The following is a 26,326-nucleotide window of genomic DNA, read 5'->3' as shown; positions in this document are numbered from 1 at the left end:
TAAAAGGTCTCAAATGTGGACTGCTGCAAGCTTAAAGAACTTGCCAAACTGGTTGGCTGAGTGATTAGCTTACCTTTTCTCTAACCGAGTTGTAGGTTTAAATCCTGCAAAGAGAATGTATGTGATTGTCTTCAGGTGGGAAATGAATTTCATCGGTGAGTTATTTGAGGCCTGAAGTGGCTTGAAAAAGTTCCATATTTGGTCTCTAGAGCAGGATTTCTGGGCTATGTAAAAAATTAATTTAAAAATCACAGTGATATTAATGGAGGTCAAGAAGATGATAATAACAACAATATCTATTATACACATATGTGAGGATAATGAAATACATTTACTATTAAATTCTGATATATTATTTTGTAAAATAAAACAAGGAATAGCCCCTACATGCAACACTATTTAATATATACTTAAATGAAATATTAAAATGGTATAGAAAGAATCATACAGGTAGAAAACTATCCTCTATTTAAACACTCCTTTTTGCAGTTGATCAAGTGGTAATTACTGAATCTGAAGATAAGGGTTCAAGAAAGCTATTCTAAACCTAACAGCAATATGAAAAGATTTTGGAATGACAATCTCAATAGAAAAAGCAAAAACAATGCTTTTAAAGATCAAGATCCACCCACAACTAAAAAGTAATAAACAATTGTTGGAACAAGTTATTCTTTTTGACTCATTTAGGATATATCATTACATGAAGTTGAAAGATAAATAAATAACATATCCTATAATACCTCTTCTTCCCTAAAATACCTAAAAATAACAAATCTAATAAATTCTGTGCTAAAACCTGATACAAAGCCATATTAAAAGTTCATAATATACTAGCTATACTAACGCTACATTAAGTAATGAAATCTGAATAATAAAACAAAAAAGAGCAGCTGAATTGTGAAATTTATGTGAAAAAGGGCAAAATATACTCTATTTAATCATAAAAGAAATTATGAAGGAATTAAAGTAAGAACTAAGTGCTAATGAAAATAAAGAAACATAATACAATTGGATGGAGCATGTGAACAAAACACAGAAAGAGTCCAAAGAAAAACTATGAATATTGGGGGGGGGGCAGGTATTACTTTAAAGACGTACAGATTATTATGATAATTATATATAATCAATCATCTGTATCATCATCAACTGTATCAACTGCTAATAAACCTATTCTCCATCAAAATCAAACCAGTTATTTCAGTCTTTCTAAATTCCCTGCTTCTATAACTCTTTCGTGAAGGCCCTCCCATATATTCTTAATCATTCTCATATCTTTTTTAGCATAGTGGTGGAAAAATGAACATATATATGTTTTAAATCTTTTTCTTTCAATAACTTTTTCTTGTGCAGCCTGTAAGATAAGTTCAAAAAAGTATATCTAATTGCAATTTATAATTATCATGATGATATGATCATTCTACATACTTATGTTTGATCTCATGGTATTCATTAAACATCCAGCTAGTAATGCATGGACAATCCATTCACACTGCCTGAACAGATTTTTTTTTAACTTAAAAAAAAAAAAACTATTACATGTAGGCTGATTGTCTCATCATCAAATTCCTGACATGTACCCTCAAGGGGTGTATATAGAATATGATAGTACTACATGAAAATTTTACATCATTACTAACTTCCTATCTACAATTTTCCTCCAAATCAGTCTGTTACTTGTCAAGACTCCAACATTATCAGATCTCATATATCTATCGTCTAAGGTACTTTGTACCATATCAATCCACCTATATCTTGGTCTTCCTCTGGGTCGTTTTCCTGCCACCCTGGCAGAGAACACTTGTTTTGCTAATCTTTCCTCCCCATTCTATTTAAATGACCATACCACCTGAGATTAGCTCTACTAACGCATTCCTGGATGCTGACAATGTCAAGTTCTTTCCTAATATCCTCATTTTTAATATGTTCTTGCCACTGATGCCATCGTTCATGCCTCTAATCTTTTTCATGACTCTCATATCTGCGGTCTCTAGTCACTGGTGAAGTGTTTTACTTCTGACCCAGCTCTCAGATCCATAAGTTAGAACTGGTTTGAACACCATCTTGTATACAGCTAATTTAGTGTTCCGACTAATTTCTCTCTTATTCCATATGAATTTATTCATTTAACTTCCTACCATACCAACTTTGTTGATTCTGTTGTCCATTTCTATATTTAATTTACCATCTTCACTAAAAATCGTGCCTAAGTAGCTGAAATGGTTTACTTGTTCCACAGGTTCTCCATTCACAACACAGTTGACATCTTCAACGATTCTACCTATTTTCATTGTCTTTGTCTTTTTATTGCTGACCTATATACCATATCTATTACAACAGTTATTTAATTTAGTCAGGGAATCTTGCAAACGTGTAGCGGATTTATTTAGAAGTAAAACATCGTCCGCATAAAGCAAAGAGCTGATAATAACATCTCCAATTTTGATATCAGGTTTAATACTGCTTTCCTTCATAATGTCATCCATATAGATAATGAATAACAGAGGTGGATAATGTACATCCTTGTCTGACATCAGATTTAGCATTAAACCATTTTCCTGTACTTCCTTCAATTCTAACTGCTAGTTAGAAGTCTCAAATAAAGACTAAGTATTTCTTGATATAATGCCCCATTGATACCATATAACTGTAGAGTATTGAATAGCTTCTCTCTTGGTACCTTGTCATATGCCTTTTCCAGATCGACAAAAATTAAATTCAGATCTTTGTTATATTCCCATGCTTAATCAACTATTTGTCGTCAGGTGAAGATCTGATCCTGACAGCCTCTATTTGGCCTGAATCCAGCTTGTTTTTCACCAAGCTTTTCTTCCACAATTCTTCTCAACCATTTCTCAAGTATACTGGCATAAATCTTGCCAGGAATACTTACTCAGTAGGGAAATACCCCCGTAATTCTCACATTCAGTTTTAATTCCCATTTTGTATATGAGTACTGTTATTTCTATATATTTTATAATTTTTCCTCTATATTTATATTCCCTCTATAGTATATTATTATTCTCTCTATATACTTATGAGATGAAATATTATATAAATTTCTTTTACTAACAATTATTTTTATTTTTGACTCCGAGTGTCCCTATATGTTATTATATTTGCACAAAGAGTTCACTCCGATTGGTGCAATGACTTTAACTCACTCTTTCAGAATCCAACTAATCATTGACTCAAAACCTAGTACAAAATAAACACATTTAATAAAACTAAAACAATATATATACATTTCTAGTAATAATACATAACTATAAATACAGATTATATGGATCCAAGACCTTATTTAAAAATATAAACTTACTCTTAAGACTAAACACTTTTTCTTTCACAATCACAAAAAAATGTTCATAGTCTTTTTCTCTTTCTGTTAAGGCTCTTTTCCAGAAGTTACAAGGCTCTGTACTTCATTTTCAGGATCCTTTTCATCAATCAATATAACACACATAAAGTTTTCTTGACTAAATCTTGTTTCCTTTTAGTAGCAATACTCATCAGATCAGGCATCCTTAATACCTATAAATCTTCTTAATCAATATATTTTCTAAACTTTCACTTTCAGGCATTCTTAATACTTATAGAACTTCCTTATCATTATTTTCTCTAAGAAAAACATTCACTTTAGAATGTAAGCAACAAGTTCTCCTTTTATTCACAATACTAAATTGACAGTCTTAACTTATTTCACCATAAAAACTTACACTTTCAAGATTTCCTTTTATTCATTACTTATTTCTCCTTGAAACCTAATATTTCCACTATTCCCTTTTCGGAATACTCTATAAAATATCTTCCGACTGCCACACACAAAAAAATATCAAGTTCTTTCTAACTTGAATATTTACCGGCCAATTTATAAAAACTTACAGTTTCAAGATTTCCTTTTTATTCTTTACTTATTCCTGCTTGAAACCTATTTTTTTCACTATTCCCTTTTCGGAATACATTATGAAATTTCCTTCTGACTGCCGCACACAAAAAATCAAGTTCCTTCCAACTTGAATATTCCTCGGCCAGTGTTCTAAAAAACTTTCCGAACGCTCTCTTGTTTACAACTGTAACTTGGATACGCAACGCTTTCCTTGTCAGCTGTCAATCACACATCAAGTTCTCTCCGGGAGCATGCGCACTTCACAAAAGTCAGAAACTACGCACTGAAATAAAATGGGCTAACTCGCTGTATCCATCAGCGCTAAGAGAAAGTCTTTCACAAAACACAAAATTCAACATTTTAAAATATAACAAACTTTCTTATAAGTAACACAAATAATCAATTTAGTAAGTACTTCAATATTTTTACTTCTTTACATATTACTTCTAACATAATATTTTCATAACGAGCACATCACAATTGCAGACACTGCGTGTATGAAAACAAAAACTAACAAGCATAATTAATACGTAAAAATATTCAGAATTTTTAATATGATTATTTTTACAGTACTATTAGAGCTCTACTCCAATCATCAGGAATTCGTCCCTCTGTCCAGGCCTTCTGAACTATGCAGTGCAACCTGTGTAAGACTTTTATACCACCATACTTCTGCATTTCTGATCGAATATCATTTACTCCTGTGCCTTTCCATATTTCAAGTCTTTGATGGCTTTTCTACTTCAAGTATGGATATGTATTCCTGACAGTATGCCTGTTGAGTGTTTTTTACCACTGTGCTATCACTGCTTGTTTCATTTAGCAATTTTTCGAAGTAATTATTCCATACTTCAAGGATATCTTTCTCTCCCATTTTCATATCACCTTTATCATCTCTAACTCCTTTTACAGTACTCTTTCTTCCATTTCTAAGCTTCAACAACCTCCAGAATATCTTACCACCTTCTTGGTATTTATTTTCTATGTTCTTCCCAAAGTCCTCCCATTACTTTTGTTTAGCTAGTTTCACACAGTGTTTAGCTTTCTTACATTTGTCTCAGTATTTCTCTAAGATTACAATCTGATTTATTTGCCAGGAACTTTTGATATGCTTTCTTCTTTTCCTTCACTGCCTCTTTAACTTCCTGTGTCCACCATGGGGTTCTGATTTTTCTATCCTTGCAGACAACCTCACCACATGCCTCTCTGGCTAAATGAATCAGGGTTTTCTTTAAGGCTTGCCACTGAATCTCCAAGGTTTGGTTACTTTTCTCAAACATTTTCATTTTTTCTTCAATAATCTTTTTTGTATTTTGGTCTACAGTTCACATCTGAGAGCTGCTCAACTTTTATTCACTTTAAAACTTTCTTACATGTTATTCTTTTCAATATGAAATTCAATTTTATCCTGTTCAAGACTAAATAGTGATCACTTCCAATTTCAAATCCTCTGTACACTCTGGTGTCCTGCACCAGGGAGAAAACATCACTATCAACAATAACATACTCAATGAGACTTTTCTTATTCCTTGCCTCTTCTCTCCATGTGAATTTGTGCACATTTTTATGTTGGAACATGGTGTTAGTGATAACCATTCAATGTCCTGAGCAGAAATCCAACAAGTATTTTTCATTATTATTAGCTTTCCTCTTTTCTCCAAAGTTTCCCAAAATATTTTTGTATGTCTGACAATCATTTCCTACTCTGCTATTTAGATCCCCAACATGGACCAACTTTTCCTTTTTCATTGTGTCAGTTGCTTTCTCTAAAGCATCAAGAAATTCCTCCACTTCTACCTTAGTAGAACCTTCTGTGGGACCATAGGCACAAATTAGTCTCATTGTCCAATTCCCCATTCTGATATTTGCCCACATCACTTTACTTGAGACTGCCTGCCATTCAAGAAGATTAGCCTCGCATTTTGTGTTGAATACTATGGCTACTCCTGCTTTTCCTCGATTTTCATTGCCTGAATATAACATTTTGTATTTATTGCTCAGAAAGACTTCACCAGTTTTTGTCTTTTTTGTTTCAGTCACCCCTATTATGTCAATCTGGTACTTATCTAATTCCTCAGCTAGCTCCATTTCTTTGCCATTCAGGCTTCTTATGTTGATAGTACCGATCTTTAACTCCTGTGATATTGAGATGGGGCGCACTTTCAGATTTGTTCCAGTAGCTGACTTTTCGCTGTTTGCCCTGGTTCCTGCCGAAAACAACAGGGGCCTTGTGTAACCGGGGCGACACCCCAGCCGGCATGAAATTTTGTCATGTTGTACCATCATTTTGTATAATGGTTTAAGCCAATAAGAATACAATTTGGTCGTCTAAATCCCGAATTGCCAGCCCATCCTCATTCATTCAGTATTGAGGTAGATACCCAACAGGTTGCACCACGAGAAGGTGAGGATTGGACATTAGGTCAGAAGACCTGGTCGGTTCTCTGCATTCATTTAAAGGCTATTTACCTTTAAGCATCCCCAGGCTGATATCTATGAACATCAAAATACAAATACAGTCATCCCTCGACTTACCTGCCATCCCATAATAGAATAAATAATGTTTTTGACTGTACTTTTGAGTAAAGTAAAAAAGGTTCTTATTTAGTAACAATGCAGTGGCAAGTGAGCATTCAGCAGCAACCTCCCTCAGCAGTCAGCACTTGGCTTCAACAGTTCCTCTGTTGATTTTGTGTATTTATCATTAAATATTTCATGATATTTTGTGTAATATGGCCCGTACACGCCCAAAAAAAGGTGAGCAATTGATCTTGAAAAGAAGTTGAAATTTAAACGATAGTGACGGAGCAACGACAATGTCCTATCGGTGATTGGAAAAGCTACTTCCACTATGCATAGAGGACCTGAACTGAAAGTGCATACCTCTTAGCACTATGACAATAATCACTAAGGCACTAAGTCTCTTCAACATGTGAAGGAGAAAGCAGGACCCGATTAAGACAACGAATTCAACGCTTTTTCTGGTTGGTTCATGAGGATCAAGCAGCGTTGTGCAGTGCATAATGTGAAAACGTATGGTAAATCTGCAAGTTCCAATGAGAAGGCTGCCAAGGAGTTTGTGGAGAAATTGGATAAAATTATTACAAAGTAAAATTATTTGTCACAGCAAATATTTAATATGGATGAGACCTTGTTTCGGAAAAAAATGCAAGAGGGAACAATTCATCCACAAAAAGCTAAAATCTATGCCTGGTTTCAAAGCTCTTAAAGACCGTGTTACAATTCTGTTAGGAGGTAATGTCATTGGATATAAAACTGAAACCATTTGTGATATGGCACAGTGAGAACCCGCGAGCCTTCAAAAACATTAGGAAGCATATACTTTCATTTCATTAGTGGAGATATAAGAAGTCGTGGATGACTCAAAAATTGTTTGCAGATAACTTAATCAACTGTTATGTGAGTGAAATGGAAAGCTATTGTGTGAAAGAAAATGTAGAATTTAAAATTTTATTAATTCTAGATAATGCTCTAGGTCATCCGTCTTATATTGGTGATCTTCACCAAGTCCAAGTTTCTCCTGCCAAACACTATTTCAATCAAACCAATGGATTATGGAGTTCTAGTAGCGTTTAAGATTTATTATCTATGGAGAAATTTTTCACAAGCCATTTCTGCTTATGAAGGAAACAACCAGACTCTCATGCAATTCTGGAAAGCATTCAATATTTATCATGCTATTAAAAATATTGCTGTAGTTTGGGACGAAGTGATCTCTCAATATATGTGTGGCATATGGAAAAAGACATTAAAAAAGATTTGTGCACGATTTTGGAAGTTTTGAAAAAAATGAAACCTTCATAAATTGAGTGAAGAAATAGTGGGCCTAGCAAACCTGAATCTCAAAGTGAATGATGATGACATAGTTAAACTAATAGGAAGTGCCCCTGAAGAGCTGACCAACAAAGAACTGGTCAAACTGGAGGAAAAACGTGTTGCAGAAAAGGAAAAATCAGAAAAGGAAGAGGGAAAAGAGAAACAAGGAGAGATAGTTAAACAATTCACACTGAAGGGTCTTGCAGAAATGTTCTCTGCAGTTAGCAATGTTCTCAAAATGGTTGAAGACATGGACCCTAATATTGAATGCTACTTATTAATAGAAAGGAAAGTACATGCATACGCTTGCTATAAACAAATTTATGATGAAAAGAAGAAGAGGAATAAGCAAAGCACATCGGACATTTTCATCAAAAAATAAAACAAAGGTTACACCAGAAGAACCACAGCCTGGTCCTTCACATAGGGAAGGTAATGAAGATGTGATTGTGGAGGAAGATTTGGGTGATTATTCTCCTGTTTTATAGTGGTAGTAACGCACAGTACAGTTTTTATAAGATTTAAAAATTAAAATGACAGCATACTTATTACTGTTAAGTCCCTAAACTCTGTTGATTTAATGTATCGACTTATGTCTGAACTGACTTACGTCCTGCCTGATGGAACAGAACCCCAACGTAAGTTGAGGGATAACTGTAATAACTATAGCAGTTATAACTATATAACTATAGATGGAATAGATGGTGGAGATAGTATTCATAAGCAAATAGAAGAAATGAGTGGAAGGAGGGTAATTATTATGGGTGATTTCAACTATGGTAACACTGATTGGAAGCAGGATAGGAACATGGGAAAAAGGAATTGGATTTTATGTGATTATTAAGGGATAACTATCTGCGACAGCATGTAATGGAAAACACTAGGGGTCAGAGAGTGCTTGACCTAGTAATTGCATCTGAGAATTTGGCTATAACGAATATGACCACGCTGCCACCAATTGGTGAGAGTGATCATACATTCTTGACTTGGGAGGTGGCTAAAGGTGTGGAATTTACAATTAAGACAGGGCACATGTGGAATTATCGAGCTCGTAAGTATGACAAGCTTAGGAGTTTGATTGGTTCAGTGCCATGGCATGTAAAACTGCAAGGGTTAGATGTTGATAGTGCATAGGAGGCGGTTAGGAAGTGTTTGCATGAAGCAATGGCTGACTGTATACCTAGAGTCCGAATAATAAATCAATTAAATTAAATGGATGAATAACACCATTAAGCTTGAGCTGCAAAAAAAGAAACAACTATGGAGGGAATTTAAGGAGAAAGGTGACCAGCAGGCACATGAACAGTATAAAGAGCAGGCCAGAAGGGTGATGAGTGTGGTAAGAAAAGCAAAAACGGATTATGAAAGAACATTAGCCATGCAGGCTAAAGAGAAACCCAAACAGTTTTTTCGATATGTTGCAAGTAAAAGAAAAAATGTATATGGCAGAATGATTTTAAAGAATTCCGATGGTAGGGATGTAACCGAATCAGTTGATATAGTTGAATTACTGAGCGAGCACTTTGCAAGAATATATCATCCAGGTGGTGACATTGCAGGAATGAATGAACCAATAGATTATATGGGAATTGTGGCAAATGAAATGGAGGCGAGTAGCCTATTACAAAACCTCAATGTTAATACATCTGTGGGATTGGATGGTATACCAGCTCATGTCGTACGTGAAGCGGCTAAAGAATTGTCAGTGCCCTTGACCATTTTGTTTAATTTGAGTCTCAGGTCTGGGTTAGTCCCGACGGGGGTGGAAAGAGGGGAAAATAGTTCCACTGTATAAAGGAGGTTCCAAGACTGCTGTTGTAAATTACCAATCGATTAGTATATCAGGAATCGTTGTCAAGGTCTTGGAGAAATTAGTCAAGAAAAAAATACAGGATTGGATAGATGAAAATGGGATACTGTATGGGAAACAACATGGTTTTGTGAAGGGTAGATCATGCCTTGCTCACGTTTTATAACACAGTGACGGCTGAACTAGATAAGGGTAATGGGTTTACAGTGATTCTACTGGACCTTGCTAAGGCCTTTGACAGGATACCACATGGAATTCTAATCAGTAAACTACAGCATATGGGGATGGATATAGGGTTGGTGAGAGGAATAGGAGGGTGGTTGATGGAGAGATATCAGAAAGTGGTTTATTCAGGAGTAGAGTCCATAAGACAGCCTGTGACAGCGGTGTGCCGCAGGGTTCTGTTCTTGGACCACTACTTTTCAATTTGTTCATTAACGATATAGGAAAGGATCTGAAAGGAAGTGTTCACCTGTTTGCTGATGATGCAAAGTTGGGTAGAGCAATAGCGAGTGCACAGGATGTCAAAATTTTGCAAGATGATTTGGATAGTTTGGAGGACTGGGCTAAGGAAAATGGATGTCGATTTAATCTGGCAAAGTGTAAGGTTATGCATTTTGGAGTGAAAAGATTAGCAGCAGTATATCACACTGGTGGAACCATACTCCAGGAGATTGATAAGACCAGAGATTTGGGAGTATTGGTGGATAGGGAGTTGAAGTTTAGGGGGCACATCGCAAAAGTGGCTAAATCAGCTCATCAAATCACTGAAAAATACTTTAACAAGCAGAGACAAACAAGTTATTGTTCCTCTGTATCAAGCCTTAATAAGACCCCATCTAGACTACTGTGGCCAGATATGGGTGCCAGGGTTTCTTCTTGATGGGGATGAGGTGGAGAGGATCCAAAGGCGATTGACCAAGATGACAGCAGGTCCATGAAATGAACCTTATGAGAACAGGTTGAAGATTTGTGGGTTGCAAAAATTGGTTGATAGGCAGAAAAGGGGTGATATGATTGAGCCATTCAAATTACTGAAGGGTTTCTATAAGATTAATTCAGAAGATATTTTTGAGAATAGGACTGGTCATGGGAGGACTAGGAGCCATACATGGAATCTGGGCAAGAATGTGGTTAGCAAGGGTGTAGAGCTAGGTTTTTTACTTGGAGAGTGGTGAATGAGTGGAATAAGCTGCCAGAGTCTGTTGTGGGTGCTATGACTGTGAATGAGTTCAAGACGAGGTATGATAGATACTCTGTGAATGTCGAATAGTTGCTCTTGACATGATGTTAGGGCCTCCCTCGATGAGTCTGCCGACTCCTTGGAGTTGCCCGGAACAATAATAATAATAATAATAATAATAATAAAACATTGTTTTGTTAGCAGCTATATGTTTTGGAAAAAAAAAAAAAAACACCAATAAGTATCAGTTATTCAGATTCATTTGAATCACAGAAGTGGCAGGATTTTTTTTGTTTCTAGGAAACTCAGTTTTCATTCTGAAAACCAGCAAAAAGAACACAGATTTAACAGACATAATATACTCATCTCACAGCTTATTTGTTTTGGCCATAATTTCAAAGAACAAAAATAAACAAAATTGACCAAGCTATGTGGAGTTTAAGATTATATTTTACTTTATTTTTTTAAGTTCTGCAAGCATACAGTTTTAGGATATAAAAAGATTCAACTGTTATTAAGTAATTTGTTTGCTGACTGCAAAAAATGACATCTATTTTTGCATATTAGGAATAATATCAGATTTTTGTATAAATTATAAAACAAAGGCAGTTGTGGATATATATGTGGTTAGAACATCCAAGAACATGCCATTCTGAGCACTGTTAAAAGATAGGATTCAGTCTATTTTATGTGTTTACTTTTCAGTTAAGCATTGCCCTAACTGCATTAACTATTTATCTGGACTATGTAAATAGTCCAGATAAATTTTAATGTATCTATAGAAGTTTAGCAGTGAAAAATATGTGATATGATACAAAATTTGTTAAAAATGGATTTTGTGAAAGAACCTTACAAGGTACAAAAAAATGGATATACTTTGAAGTTAGCATTGCAAACTCAAGCACAATAAGTTATATGAATGCAAATTCCATTCAACAAATTTTGATTAGTTGGCTAGTGGATTAATATAGTTGGAAGAGTCTTAGAAGTGTCTTAGAAGACTAAAATACATGATCAGACATATTGATCTGATCATGTATTGATCAGACCAATTGGAGACAATATTGGAGACAAACTAATTTAGATGAAAACTGTTATCAGGAATCCAGTAATAAAATGTTGAAAGATCACTAGGCATAGAAAGGAGTGGGATTGAAGATATTCTTCTCAAGATAGCCAAAACAAACTGCATGATTACAGTGTCTAGGGCTAAACCTCAGAAATCTGAAACAGTATAGAGCTGATGTTCTGACCACAATAACAACATGAAATACACCATACTTTGGTGTTTGGTTGGTCAGCTGTTCATGCTATTGTATGGAATTACAACAGCTGAAGCAACTAAGCATTTCAGACTGGCTAACTCACCTTCAGCTGAAAAACCTTTATAAAGCTTCTTTGCATCATCAAGTTAGTCAGCAACAACTAAATCCTTTCATTGCACCTTCATATCGTGTGGCTTATTGGTAGACTTGAATACATCTTCCAGCCAACAGGCTATAAACCACCAGACCAGAGGAAACTATAGCAGTGAACTAATGTAGTTGAGACATGGCATCTACCTCATTGAAAGTAAAGGACAAGCCTCTATAGCATGAGGCACCACTAGGTGCCTCATGCTATAGAGGCACCACTAGGTGATAAATGAATTTTATAACCAGTGCAATAATATCACTTTACTTACTGGAAGACTCAAATGGACAAAAAAGTCATACATGGACTCCAGGAGCAACCACCCAATTTATTTTTTCCTTGCATTTTTTTCTAGCATGCAACACAGAGTGTTGTTTTCAGAGTTCATCATGTAAGAGTCCAAAAATTTCCTGTTTCCAAAGGAAGCACTTTAAAAAATCAGTGGCCACTAGACAGTATACAAGAGTGAGCTGAAAAGTTCTCAGCCTACCAATGAAAACACGCATTTATAATTTCAAAAAAATATTTTTATTTTTCAACATAATCCCCCTTAAGATTAATACATTTATTGCAGCGATGCTGCAGCATCATTATCCCATCCCTGTAGTGGTTTTCAGTAAGATCTGCAAAATACCCCTCTACAGCTGCAATCACTCTTGATTTGAAGAAAAATGCTAACCAACAAGGAAGATTTTTAGTTTGGGGAAGAGATAGGAGTCAGAGGGAGCCAAATCTGGGGAATAGGGTGGATTTCCAACAATTCACAGTGCAGACCCCTCAATTTTCCCATTGCCAAGATACCTTTGTGGGTAGGTGCATTGTCCACATGAAAGATGAATTTTTTCTTCTGCAAACCAGGTAGTTTCTCACGAATTTTTTCGTCTAGTCTGGTTATTCCCCAGTTATTGTTTTACCCTTTTCAAGATAATTAATAAACAAAATGCCTTTAGCAGCCCAAAATCGATGCCATGACCTTTCCTGATGATGGAACAGACTTTGTCTTCTTTGGTGCTTCTGTGTGGATTCTGGTGTGTAATGGTGAATCCAAGACTAATCTATAGTAATAAATAGATGCACAAAATGAGTTTTATTCTTGTTAAAATGCTCCAAGCACTGTTCAGAGATTTTCATGCGAGTGCGTTTTTGATCTGCTGTGAGAAAGTGCACCACCCATCTTGCACAAAGCTTTTCATTTGCAATTCTTCATGCAAAATATATCCTACACATTCTTTTGAAATGCCTATAGTCTCAGCAATTTCATGCACTTTGTCTCGCCGGTCATCCAATACCATATCATGCACTTGATCAATGATTTCTGGTGTCGTTACACTTTTTGGATGTCCTTCATGTGGATCATCTTCAAGGCTAGTATCACCACATTTAAACTCAGTAGCCCAAATCTTAATTGTCGAAAACGAAGGAAAAGAGTGCCCATAGACTTTTATGAACTTTGAATGAATTTCTTTTGCCGTTAAAAGTAATTCATTCATTTGGAGTTTCTTTTGACACCCTGAAGGTGTCATGTAATAATAATAATAATAATAATAAACGTGTGCTTTTAGATCATGAACTAAATGTAACATCATCTTATAATTGTATAAAGGATCTGGTCTCTGATTCTATCCACTCATCTGGAACTCTGCTCTTCACATTCTTTTAAAAATAACTTTATAACCACACTGGTATGGTCATGTTTAAACTCGGCAGCCCATTTCTTAATTGTCGAAAATGAAAGAGAAGAGTGACCATAAACTTTTATGAACTTCGAATGAATTTCTTCTGGCATTAAACCTTCTTTTACAAATAATTTTATAACCGCATGACAACACTTTTTCTTCAGACAGATGTATAAAAAAAATACTGGATAGAATGACTTGCAATTTCACATGGATGCTTATGACAGATGTACCAACTTAGGAAAAAAAAAAAAAATCTTGCCGATAGTGTTGCCATTTATGGTCGAGGCCTAGAACTTTTCAGACCACCCTCGTACTCTTATCCCTTCATCCCCTCTGACCTTAATAAACTCTGCCTGGATTCCATCTGCACCTGGAGCCTTATTGAAAGAACTGTTTAACTGCTCTTGCAACCTTATGTCTAAGTGGAGGAAGTTCAAATCAAAATTTTCCTGGTGAAAGCTCTCCAGAGGCTTCTCCAAATTTTCCTTATCCTCTCTGCCATACAGTTCCTCACAGTATTTTTTCCATCTGTATTTGATTTCCAGTTCTACTGTTAGTACTGTTCCATTTTTGTCTTTGATGACATTCAAACTGGCCGAGTGGTTAGTGTATCCGTTAACCACTTGGCCAATTTGAGTGGTTAGGTTATCAGTTCTCCAACCAAAAGGCTGCGGGTTTGAATCCCACCGTGGGCTTGGATGTTTGTGATTATCTGTGGAAATACTGGTGATGGTGGTGATGGGCAGTAGATGCCGTTGGTGTAGTTGCAATTGGTGGATTTGAGTGGTCGAGAAAAAGAGTTGTAGAGTAAGTGCCCTCTCTCGTTGAGTCTTTTGACTCCCTGGAGGTGTCATGTAATAATAATAATAATAATAAACGTGTGCTTTAAGATCACGAACTAAATGTAACATCATCTTATAATTGTGTAAAGGATCTGGTCTCTGATTCTATCCACTCATCTGGAACTCTGCTCTTCACATTTATTAGTATAAAAATTTTACTTCTCCTGCCTAATGGCTCTTCTGACTTCTCTATGTAATCTTTTATATTCCTCAGTCTGAAGGGACTTTGGATAATGGTTTATGGGGAACAGTGCTGACACAATCTGCAGAGGATTTTTTTGAAATTTCTGATGAATATGGTTTCTTTCTCGGCTTTGCAAAGAAAGAAACCATTATTGTATATTCCAGTTGTCTTCCAACAATTTCTGATCTGATCCAAATATTTTTCACTAAAAGGCTCACTGTAGCAATTCTTATTGCTATGACAACATGCTATGCTTTACCCTATACTGCAGATATCTGTCTGACTTGTTCTCATAAATATTATTTTTATATGGGCATCTCCATAGAGTCTGAAGACAATGTGGAAGGTTCACACTAATTATTAATGACACAATGCCAGTCATATCTCTAAAGTCACTGACTGATAAACTATAGTTATTGCAATCTACTTTATTTATTCCCAATTTCTTATCCTTGCTTCTCGAACTACTCACAACTACCTCTAGCAATCTATCCACTCATTTGCCACTCTCTATTTTAAGGGGTTACTTCTTGTTCTCTCCCATACAGTCATGTAATGGAAAATTTTTTTAGAATCTACTCTATAAAATCCCTTTAGAAACTTTTTTTTTTTTTTAAACTGCACCACAAAACCAGTCACTAATTTGATCAATAGCCTCTGAATCCTCTCCACCACTTCCACATCACCAAGAGACCAAAGCGATAACAACTTGCTTATCCCTGCTTGTCAATATGTTTAACATACATGTGATCCTTTGAGATATTTTGCTTTTTTTTGCAAGAACTTCAACCCTCTTTCCACCACTATCATCATCTATTCCTTGTAGTGCAGTTCACTTATATGCAACACAAACTACAGTGTTTTCATCTTTTGATGTAAACTGCAATAATTTTACCTTTTGACAAATATTCTGACCAAATTCAAATCTGGCTTTGTATTCTGACTCTTGGATTAGGGTTCTCTTCAGGTGAAAAATATTTAAATATGTTCCAGATAAGTACTCTGAAGTGTAACATGTTTTACTTCAGAGTACATATGTTAATATTATTTATGTAACAAAGGTATTATTAATTTACTGGCTGTAGCTGAATGCTTAGAATCCTAATAAAATACATCACGGTTTAATAATAAACTTTAAAATATGAGTGACGTTTATTCATTTACAGTCATCATATGATAAACAGAATGAATTATGATTTTAAAAAGCACCAATAGTCACTCAAGATTTTCATGCATTCATTTTCTTTATTAACAACGCTGATTAATAATTGCCTGGTCTGCCAATTATATTTCTTTTCAAACCAACATTTCATTCTAGATAATAAGTAGGTGTTTTTCCAATTAATATTATGGTTGATATTGAGCGAATGATAGAATAAGCTTGATTTTCTATGATGTTCGTATCTGATATATCGTTTTATGTTCTCTTCTTCAGACTACATTCAGACTGACTACAATATGGGAGACAATAGGCACAAATGAGTTGGTATAAGTTTGGATGAACTAAGATCTTTAGCTGAAATGATGAGAACCTGGTAAATTGGTGGTAATTTTGAAAGTGGTTCTAAGTCACATTTCATGAGAATTTCATTAGTCATTTTTAATAGGCTTTTGGGAGAGGTAGGGGTTTCCCACTTATTTTTCATTATCCTGACTTTTTTTTTTTTTTTTCAGTCGAAATGTGGCAGGATTACAATCAGTCAAACTGCAATTCCACTATATTTATTTGTAATATTGCAATACAGTGGTTAACATCTGACTTAGACAAACTCAACACTATAATAAATTTAGTTTAATCCTTTATCCAAGTGTAAGCAAACAAAGTTTGCACCTGAAGTATCTTCATAGCATTATGGGAGATGCTAAGACAAGGAGTGATGAGAGCTTGGTCTACCTTTACCATGAGTTGCCTCAGTCCTGAAGATAATTCAGGAGCAAACTTTTTTTATTTTTGCTTATGCTGGGATAAGGGATTAAACTAAATTTACTATAGTCTAACCAAGTGGGAAAAAACTTCCAACAAACTCAACACTAGAAGTAAAATTCTACCTTTTATCTATTAAATTTATTTCAAATTAATTTTTAAACTGGTACTAGGTGTGATGTATTACTAAAAATGGCATTCTATAGCATGATGATCCTCAAAACTTTCTGACAATGAAACGTCCAGAATACACACAAGGAGAAAGAAGGGATATCTAAAATGATTCTATATCAAAAGCATTCAAAGCAGTTTTTAGAAAAATGTGTTTTTTTTAGATTATAAACTTAGTTTAACACGTTCGCTGCCAACTACGAGTATACTCGTAGTGGGTAAACCTGCTTCACAAGCCAGCTACGAGTATACTCGTATGAGGCTTACCGCCGGGAACGAGATTATTGTAGTGACCTTGAAGAAGTGAAAATGCTTGGCTTGTGGGGCTAGCATCAAAACTGTGTATTCTCATAGACCGTATATGCTCTGTACAAGCCAACTACGAGTATACTCGTAGGACGTTTACCTCCGGTAACGAGATTATCGTACTGACCTTGAAGAAGGAAAACTGCTCGGCGTAGGGGAACAGACCATGCCAAAGTAGCATGGCAGCGAATGTGTTAAGGAAAAAATTAAAAACTTAATACAAACAGAATCCAGTATGCTACTGATTTATCTTATGATTTCAAAATGTGATTATTATTATTAATGTACCTAAGTCTAGCAATATAAATAGTATTACAACTTGAACTGCAACATAAACCTTTAATCTATCAGTAAATTATTTACTGCTTTCAGCACATACAAACCACATGTATAACATGCATACAGCAGCACTCGATGTTCAAAATATCCCCCCCCCCTTTGTCTTCATGCACACCCAAAGTCTGTAGGGTCATATATCAATGGTGGCATGCACATCCAACAGAAATGCTGCCACTACTCACTCCAGATCCATTTTCATGCTAGCAATGCTGGGGGATGTCATTTCGTGCAGGCTACTCCCTCTCTCAAGCTCTGGCCACAATTTGAAGTCCAAGGGATTCAGATTGGGACTTTCAGATGACCAATCAGATGGTGATATGTAGTCAGGCACATTCGTCTCCAATCAATACTCTAATCAAGGTCATCATCTTCTGTGCAAGAAAGAGTTGAGCCCTGTTAGAAGGTCCACTACTTACTGTGAAAGAAGGTGTTGTTCAGGAGCTATACCGAAGGTTTCAGCACAGTGTCTTGATACGCTCTGGTGGAGATTTTGATCCCTTTCTTGCAGAAAGGCAACTTGGATACCCTCGATACATCAATGCCCACCAAACCATCACTGACACAGGGTGATGGCCTCGCTGCATTTTGTCCTCTGGCACATGTTGTGCGACCATCCAAGACATATACCTGATAATTTTTTGGCAGTTAAATGACTCTTCAGTGGTGAGCATCTTCTCATCTGTAAAGCAGATATCTCTGTGTTTGTTGTTCAAGTACTGCCAGAGAAGTTACTTTGACTTTATCCACCTCTACCACATAAATCGTGGTGTTAAGAAGTGTCCAGTAGAAAGACAATATGCTCTCACACCCAGGACATCAGTTTGAAACATTACCCTCTTGCAACATTACTTTCTGCATTCTCACAGGATTATTGCCGAGGCATACCTTGATAGTTCTCACAAGTTGCTGTGTCCTAATGCAGCATGGTCATCCTGTTCTTTGGGGGGGGGGGAGCAAATACATCTTCTGTATTGTTATAATGGTTAAATAGTCTGATACACAAGCACTAAAAACACTCAGGATCAGTATGATGAAAATAACATGTTGCTGCATTCCAACCTTGTGAACAGCAATTACTTCATTAAGTATAACTGTTAACATGCAATTGTACTTAATGAAGTTAAGTTTGGCATGTTAACCCATACAGCTAGACAACTCTCTCTTTACTGATAAACACATGAATGTTGGCTGTGCATAATGCCACTAACAGAACCATGCTCACGCAATTCCATGGGCAGAGAGGGGTTGTGGGGAAGTTGTAACAGTATTTATGGCAAGACTGTGTATTTAATGAAGTTATAATAACAAATTTATCTGTAAATTATAAAGGAAAAACTTTATATATTTAAATTGTTTCTTTTTTTTTTTTTTTTTTTTTAAATCTGTGATGTTAAACTGGAGAATGGTGGAAAGAAGGAAGGGATGGAAGAGTGGATTCCATGACATTTTATGACAAAGGAACAGAGATGTAGGGAAAAGTCCAAAATAGTGTTAAATAATTTAAGGTTAAGTCATGACCAAAATTATTTCTAACCTGAAATGATATATGTAAAATCATAATGGTTATTTATGTTAAATGTAAGAAAAAATTAAAACCCTTTAAACTTTTTACCTCAGGTGCCATCCATGGTAATGTTCCTGCCATTGACATTTTTGTTGTATTTCCTAAGAACCTTGATGCTCCAAAATCACATATCTAGAAGGAAAAAAAAATTCTTTCTTCAATTTAAAGTCTTCTGACATATTATTTAGCAGGTAGTAGTTTTAAAAAATTAAAAAATAATAAAGCATTAAGAACAGTTCAAAATTATCATAATATTACTGCAGGTTACAAATGCAGCAAAGGAAAATATAAATTTCTGGAATCATTACATCAGATTTTTATTTTATATTTTTGATTATGCAATTATAAATTTTTAGTTCTTTTAGTTGGAAATCAATTTCACTGCCTGGTGCAAGACCATGACTCCACTTACTGAAGGTCTGAAGTTTCAAAACGTTCCACAATTATTCTGTAGAGCACGATTTTTGGATTATGCAAAACATAACATAAAAATGAATGAAATAAAAAATAATTAAAAAAAAAAAAACTGAGCACACTCACAGTACTAATACACTATAATGTACAACATTTAGGGATGAGAGTTACAAAAAATAAAACTATCATGATTTTCAACAGTGAAAACTGGTCAAGATTTACTAATATTAAAGAAAACCACAGTTACATTCAATGAATTCAATGTCTTGCCTTGAGGATACAAGTCATGACCATAACAGGTGAAAGTAATGCTATCCAAAATGGGAATGTTAATGAATTTTCTGCCATCAAATCTCTGTGGTTTAGATAACAAGAACTTATACTGGCAAAAATTCTAAAGTGATGAATGTTCTGTACACTTAATGCCACAAATTCACTAATAATTTCATTTATTTATTTTTTTTAATTTGATAAAATCAATCAATGGATTCATATTGTACTATTCCAATCAAAGCATTCATCCAACTCTTGAAAGTAAAAGTTATTTTAAGACAATTAAAAAAAACTATATATATATATATATATATATATATATATATATATATATATATTCATTTTTAATATAAACTGACTATAAACCCTAGAATTATAACAAATTGAGATTTATTTGAAAATGCAACATGTTTCATCGAGATTGACTTCATCAGGCGTTAAGAACATAGAAAGATATTAAAAGACACTGAAATAAACATTGAGACACTCTAAAGCTATACAATTATAAAGTTATGATATTCAATTGTAAATTACAGTTATTATGAACTTGAGCTATAGTCCGTGTTAAAGTTCTATTGTTGTACACTTGTGCGTGTGCGGAACCACGCGATCTCCAGTATCTGATAGTAGAGCTGAAAGAGTCAGGCAAATTATAGCTGAGATTACTGTTCATATGAAGAGGGTCCAAGATGATTTCTTTTGACTCTACAATGCGGTGTTCTACCTCATCATGGCAAATGTGTAGGTTTGAAGTTGTTGTCCAATTTACTTCATGTTGGCGGCTTTCGTTTTTCGTGTTTATTGAAAACAGTACATGGCCTGACAGGGCAGTTGCTCTGGTTCTCTTATAAGCAATGTCTCTCTGGTGCCCCTCGAGATGTAGGAGAATAGATTTCTCCATTTGGCCATAGTAAGGTTTTCCGTACTCACATGTGACTTTGTATACACCTGAAAATTGTAGAAGGTTGTGAGATTGTTTATAGTTGTTGAAACTTGATCTTATTTTTGGAAGAGTCGAGAAGCACGTTTGTATGTTGAATTTCTTTAAGATTCTACTCAGTTTTTTTTGGATAGTGTGCTGATATATGGCAAGGAGATATAGCCTTTGGAGTCATTATGTGTCTACATTGCTACATTGATGGTGGGATAATTGTTTGTCGATACTTTTTAAAGAGTAGCCATTGCTTTTAAAGGTCCATTTAAGATGTTGTAGTTCTTTTTTTAGTTCTTCTTCGTCTGACAGTACAGATCTTGCACGATTTGCAAGAGTTGATATAATACCCAACTTTTGCGCTGGATGGTGATGTGAGGACGCATGCAAATATCTGTCCATGTGTGCTGGCTTTCTAAATATAGAGACTTTTATTGATTCAGGTGTCTTGGTGAGTTTAACATCAAGGAAACAGAGGGAACTATTTTCTTCAATCTGCATGGTTAATTTTATATCCTGATGGAGGTTGTTTAAATGGTTGAGAAATCTGTGAAGATTCTCAATACCATGCTCCCATATGAGGAATATATCGTCCACATATCTAAGCCAAATTCTTGGTTTTAAACTAAAAGAGGAGATTGCCTTTTGTTCAAAATCCTCGAAAAAAATGTTGGCTAATATAGGAGAGAGGGGGATTCCCATAGCTAATCCTTTGACCTGTTTATATAGTTTACCTTCAAATTCAAAGTAGCCCGAATTTACACGGTGAGATAGTAGAGAGTACATTTTATTTGAAATCTTGTTCTTTAAAATATGGAGAACTTCTTGTGTTGGAATGTTGGTAAAGAGTGCTACCATGTCAAAGCTCACCATATATATATATATATATATATATATATATATATATATATAGTAGGAGAGGAGGAAAAAGGTATCATATGAAAATCTGATTAATTGAAGGAAAAATGGAACAAAATGAAACTGTGATGAGTGCTTGCTTGATCAAGTGGCTAATGGATAATGCTATCCAACTGTTTTATGAATTAGTGGATTTTAGTAGTCTAGATATGCTATTCCACACTAGCCTGGTAGGCCAAGTGATTGGTATATCTGAACTACCATAAACAACAAAACATAATTAGGAGGCCACAATATTTGAAGGAGAATTTGATGTTTGCTTCTTTTTTCTTTAAATTGCTTTGTGAATTTCTTTATAAGACACAAGCAAGTTGATCAAATTTACTTTTAAACCTGATGCAAAATACATATTTAGATCGAATAAGAATACTATCAGAAAAAATTTCATATAAAGATTTGTAGTTAAATTCTGGTTTTAACTACATCAACCATTTCATTTTCAGAATGATTCTGGTTCTTATTTGACAATGTTAGCAAGAGATTCAAAAATAGTCTCTCATCTCCATATTTCCAAAACATGCACCCTTTATTCCTTCTGCAATTGTTTTGATCCTGGCTTCCACATTATTCATATTATTATTATTATACGGTATCTCCATGGAGTCCAAAGACTTACACTAACTTTTATACACATAAAACCTATCATACTTCTCCTTACTCATTCAGTGTCAGGGCATTCACTATTAATTCTAGCAATCCATTCAACTCATTCACCACTCTCCATGCAAAAAAATTTAGTCCACACACCTTTACTAACCACACTCTTACACAAATGACCCCTAGTTCTCTGACAATTTGTCATATATTGAAAAATTTCCTTTGCATAGATTTTATAAAACACCATTAATATCTTAAGTTTCTATCACATCCTCCCCTCTTTTCGGTCTATCAACTAACTTTGTAATCTACAGACCTTCCAACTATCCTCAGCGGGAGCATTCCACAGATGTTGTAACTAGTTTGGTCAATTGTCCCTGCATCCACTTCCTAATTCCCCCAAGAAACCCGGGTGATCAAATCTGTCTACAGTAGTCAAGATGTGGCTGAATCATTACTTATCCCTATGTGATACTTTACTTGTGAGCATGTTCTGTAACATCCAAGTAATCCTGTGAGCTATTTTACTAACTTTTGCAATGTGCTTTCTGAACTTCTACTCTCTGTGCATCATTACCCCCCAAGTTCCTAGCCTCATCAATTTCCTGCTGTCCAGTACCATCAATGTGATGTACAGTATATAACCTTTCAAACCCAAAGTGCACAACCTTACACTGCGTAACATAAAATTGACAACCATTATTCTTTGCGCACAATACCAGTTCATTTTAAATCACCCTGCAGAATATCTACATCACCTTTATCAAGTATTGCCCTCCACAGATATCTCCCCTTTTAATCTTTCCCTATATCACTGACATACAAATAATAGAGTTGTCGCCCTAGTACAGAACTCTGAGGTACTTCACTAGTCACCCTCATTCTCCTAGATTCCACTCTGCCATATACAGACAGACAGACACTCTGGTGTCTGTCTCTCAGCCAAATCCCCACTCCCAGCCTTCTACTAGATTCATGTCCATTCCTATTTGCCCCAACTTTGGTAACAATTTACTATGTGGTATTGTCAGCCAATTACACTATCACTTTATTATAAAATGTGAATAAATTACTAAGACAGGACCTATCTTTAACAAAGCCATTCTGCCCACTATGGCGTATTGTATCCCTATGCACCCAGTGTTAGATTTTACCTTTAACCAACTTTTCTAAAACTTTAACAACCACTCCTGATATATTAACTGGTCCGTAGCTTGAAACTTCCATCTTGGAGTCACCTTTATGTAATGGAACTATCTTATCCTCTTTCCACTCCTTTGAAACTTAGCCAGAGCTGAGACTTAGATTGAAAAACTTCATCTAGAGGCATTATCAGTTTTCTTGCACATTCACACAGTATATGGGCTGACATGCCATCCAGTCCCAATGCTGGATTCCTATTGATATTTTTCAGCATGCTGAACACCTCGTTCATCTACCTCAATTTTGACATATGTCTCGGTCACATCAGCAACTGCAAAATCACCATCTAGATGATGCACTTTTACAAAATGATCACTCAGCAACTCAACTATTTCTTTTGCCTCTGTCACCTTTCTATCATCAGCATTAATTAAAATCATCCTACCATTGTAATTTTTCTTCTTACTTGTATAACAAGTAAGAAGTAACTTTGGCCTGCTTAGCTAATTTTTTTCTCATAATCTGACTTGGCCTTTCTTACAATGCTAGTCACTCTTCTTGCCTGCACTTTGTATTGCTCATGAGTATGCTGATCACCTTTTTCTTTATATTTCTTCCATGTGTTTTCTTTTTTTTGCAGCTCTTGTTTTATCTCTATTCATCCACTTAATTCCCACTTGGTTTATCCTCGTGACTTTGGGTATGCAGTCTGATATTGCTTCTCTCACACAATCCCTGACCACTTCATATGCACTACTGACATTCTCTCCTTGCAGCTCAAGCCATGGCACTGCTCCAAGTTGCCTCCTAAGGCTGTCATAATTACCAGCTTTAAAACAGGCTGCTAGAGGGCCATAAGTTATGTAGTGTCAGAAAGAGCTCTGAAAAGATAAGTGCTATTTTCAATAACAATTGGCAGTGTTTCATAAATTTTAGGGTTTCATTATTTATTTTTGAGAACGAAGTGTGTCTGAGTGATTTTTAGTATGAATTCTACAAGAATTATTAATCTAAATTGCCATTTTAAATATCACACTATGCCAGTGAGAAGGTCAACCAAGCAAGCACTGACTGGTGCTACTAGGCGAAAGTCAAGTAGCATTGGGGACATAGACTTTTCAAAACTGATTCGATGTCCTGAGTGTGATATGCATGCATGGCTGAATGTAAGAGATGTCTTTGTGGAGAGCGAGAGAATGAGTGAAAGACAGAAAAAGTATGGATTTGTCGAAAGTGTGATATACTGTTGGACCACGATATATAGAATGCGAAACTGACTGAAAAGATAGATAGTGTACATGAAAATAACGGAAACAAAAGACAGAGAGACTAACAGAGTGAAAGAATGAAGGAATGTAGAAGTGAAAGTTATGAAAAACAGAAATGAAATGAAAACAGGAGAAACTGAGGGAGTGGAAGAATGCAAGGATGTAGAAGCGAAAGTTATGAAAAAAAAGTTGTGAACAATGGAAATGAAATGAAAGCAAGAGAAAATGAGGGAGTAACTGAATGCAAAGATGTAGAAGCAAAAGTTACAGAAGAAGTTGCAAAAACCTGAAGTGAAACGAAACTTGAAGAAACTGAAGGAGTGAAAGAATGCAAAGATGTACAAGCAAAAGTTAGTGATAAGAGGGTGAAAGAAAGTATGAATCAGGAAAAGGAAGCAAAGTGCGGCCGAACAAGAGGTAGCGAGGCAAAGAGTGAAATTGTCGGAATGCAAGATTTAATGAAATAGATATTGGAAAGGAAAAATGAAATGAAGAATATGTTGAGTGATGTTAGGTGTCTAGTGGAAAGTAATGAAAGTATGCATGAAAGAACAAAGAGAAAAAGAAGTGACAAGTGATTCTAGGATAGCAGTATATGGAGACTCCATAATTAGAGGGCTAGTTACTGACAGAGTCCATAAGGTCTGCTATCCAGGTGGGAGAATGAGTACAATAATTAAGGCGTTGGACATGAGGAAGAAACGAGCGAGAGAGTTAGTTGTGATTGTAGGGACAAATGATCTAACTGGACATAAGAAGGATGTGAGAATGAATATCAGGAGACTATTGAGAAGAGTGAAAGACAACAGCGTAGTAGGAAAGGTTGTCAGTGTGTGTTACCCAGGAATGATGATGATGAGTTGCGACCGAGAGCCAAAATCAAGAATGGTATGCTGGCAGAGCTGTGTGAGGAAATGGGAGTGGAGTTTGTGTGTATGGCATGTGTTTGAGGGAAGAATGAAATTATACAGGCGTGATGGGTTGCATTTAAATGCCTTTGGAGTGAGTGTGCTGGAGAATGTATTGCAGGAAAGTATAGTGTCTGGAAGTACAGTGTGTGATGCATGCCAGAGATCAGAAGGAAGAGATGACGAGAAAAATCAGGAGAGTGGTACTGAAGAGACAGAAGTGCTTGGCAGTGGAAATGATAGTGGTGTGAAAGAGGAAGAGAGAGAGAGAAAACAGGAACAAGAGGAACGGGGAAAGGGGGGGGCTCGGGCGGACAGGGAGACATGGCATAGAGAGAGTGAATGTTGAAAGTGGCAGTGAATGTGTGTATGAAGATGGAGTATATTGCAATATGGGTCGAGAAGTGGAGACTGAGCAGGTATATGTGGTAAGATGTGATAAAGGTGATTTGGCAGGTATTGTGGGGCAATCACAGCATATGGTTTGGATAGGACTAGCTATAGACTTAAAAATGGACTGTTGTGTTTGTTTACAAATGCCAGAAGTATCAGAAATAAAGGGGATGAAATGGTTTCAGCGATTGAGTTTATTCAACCCCAAGTCATTGGAATAAGTGAAACATGGTTGAATGAAGATGATATCATAACGGGAATAGAAATGGAAGGATACAGTATTTTTCATGAGGATAGAAAGGGAAGAAGGAAAGGTGAGTGCTGATGATGACAGCAGGGAATTAAG

General features: G+C 35.6%; 1 protein-coding gene across 2 annotated transcripts in view; it reads right to left on the bottom strand.

Moving 5' to 3' along the window:
- LOC150105457 (mitogen-activated protein kinase kinase kinase 20-like) overlaps positions 1-26,326 on the bottom strand; it is a 346,847-nt gene that overhangs the window by 212,867 nt on the left and 107,654 nt on the right. For both annotated transcript variants that reach the window (XM_090394158.1, XM_090394159.1), the window contains exon 7: positions 19,184-19,267. In XM_090394158.1, coding sequence (XP_090250284.1) covers positions 19,184-19,267 — 84 coding nt within the window. The remainder of the gene's footprint in view (positions 1-19,183; positions 19,268-26,326) is intronic.

This window comes from Typopeltis vanoorti, chromosome 6, assembly GCF_054136105.1.
Source record: "Typopeltis vanoorti isolate ZY-2024b chromosome 6, IOZ_Tvanoo_1.0, whole genome shotgun sequence".
Lineage (NCBI taxonomy): Eukaryota > Metazoa > Arthropoda > Arachnida > Uropygi > Thelyphonidae > Typopeltis > Typopeltis vanoorti.
This window is presented reverse-complemented; position numbering and strand designations above follow the sequence as displayed.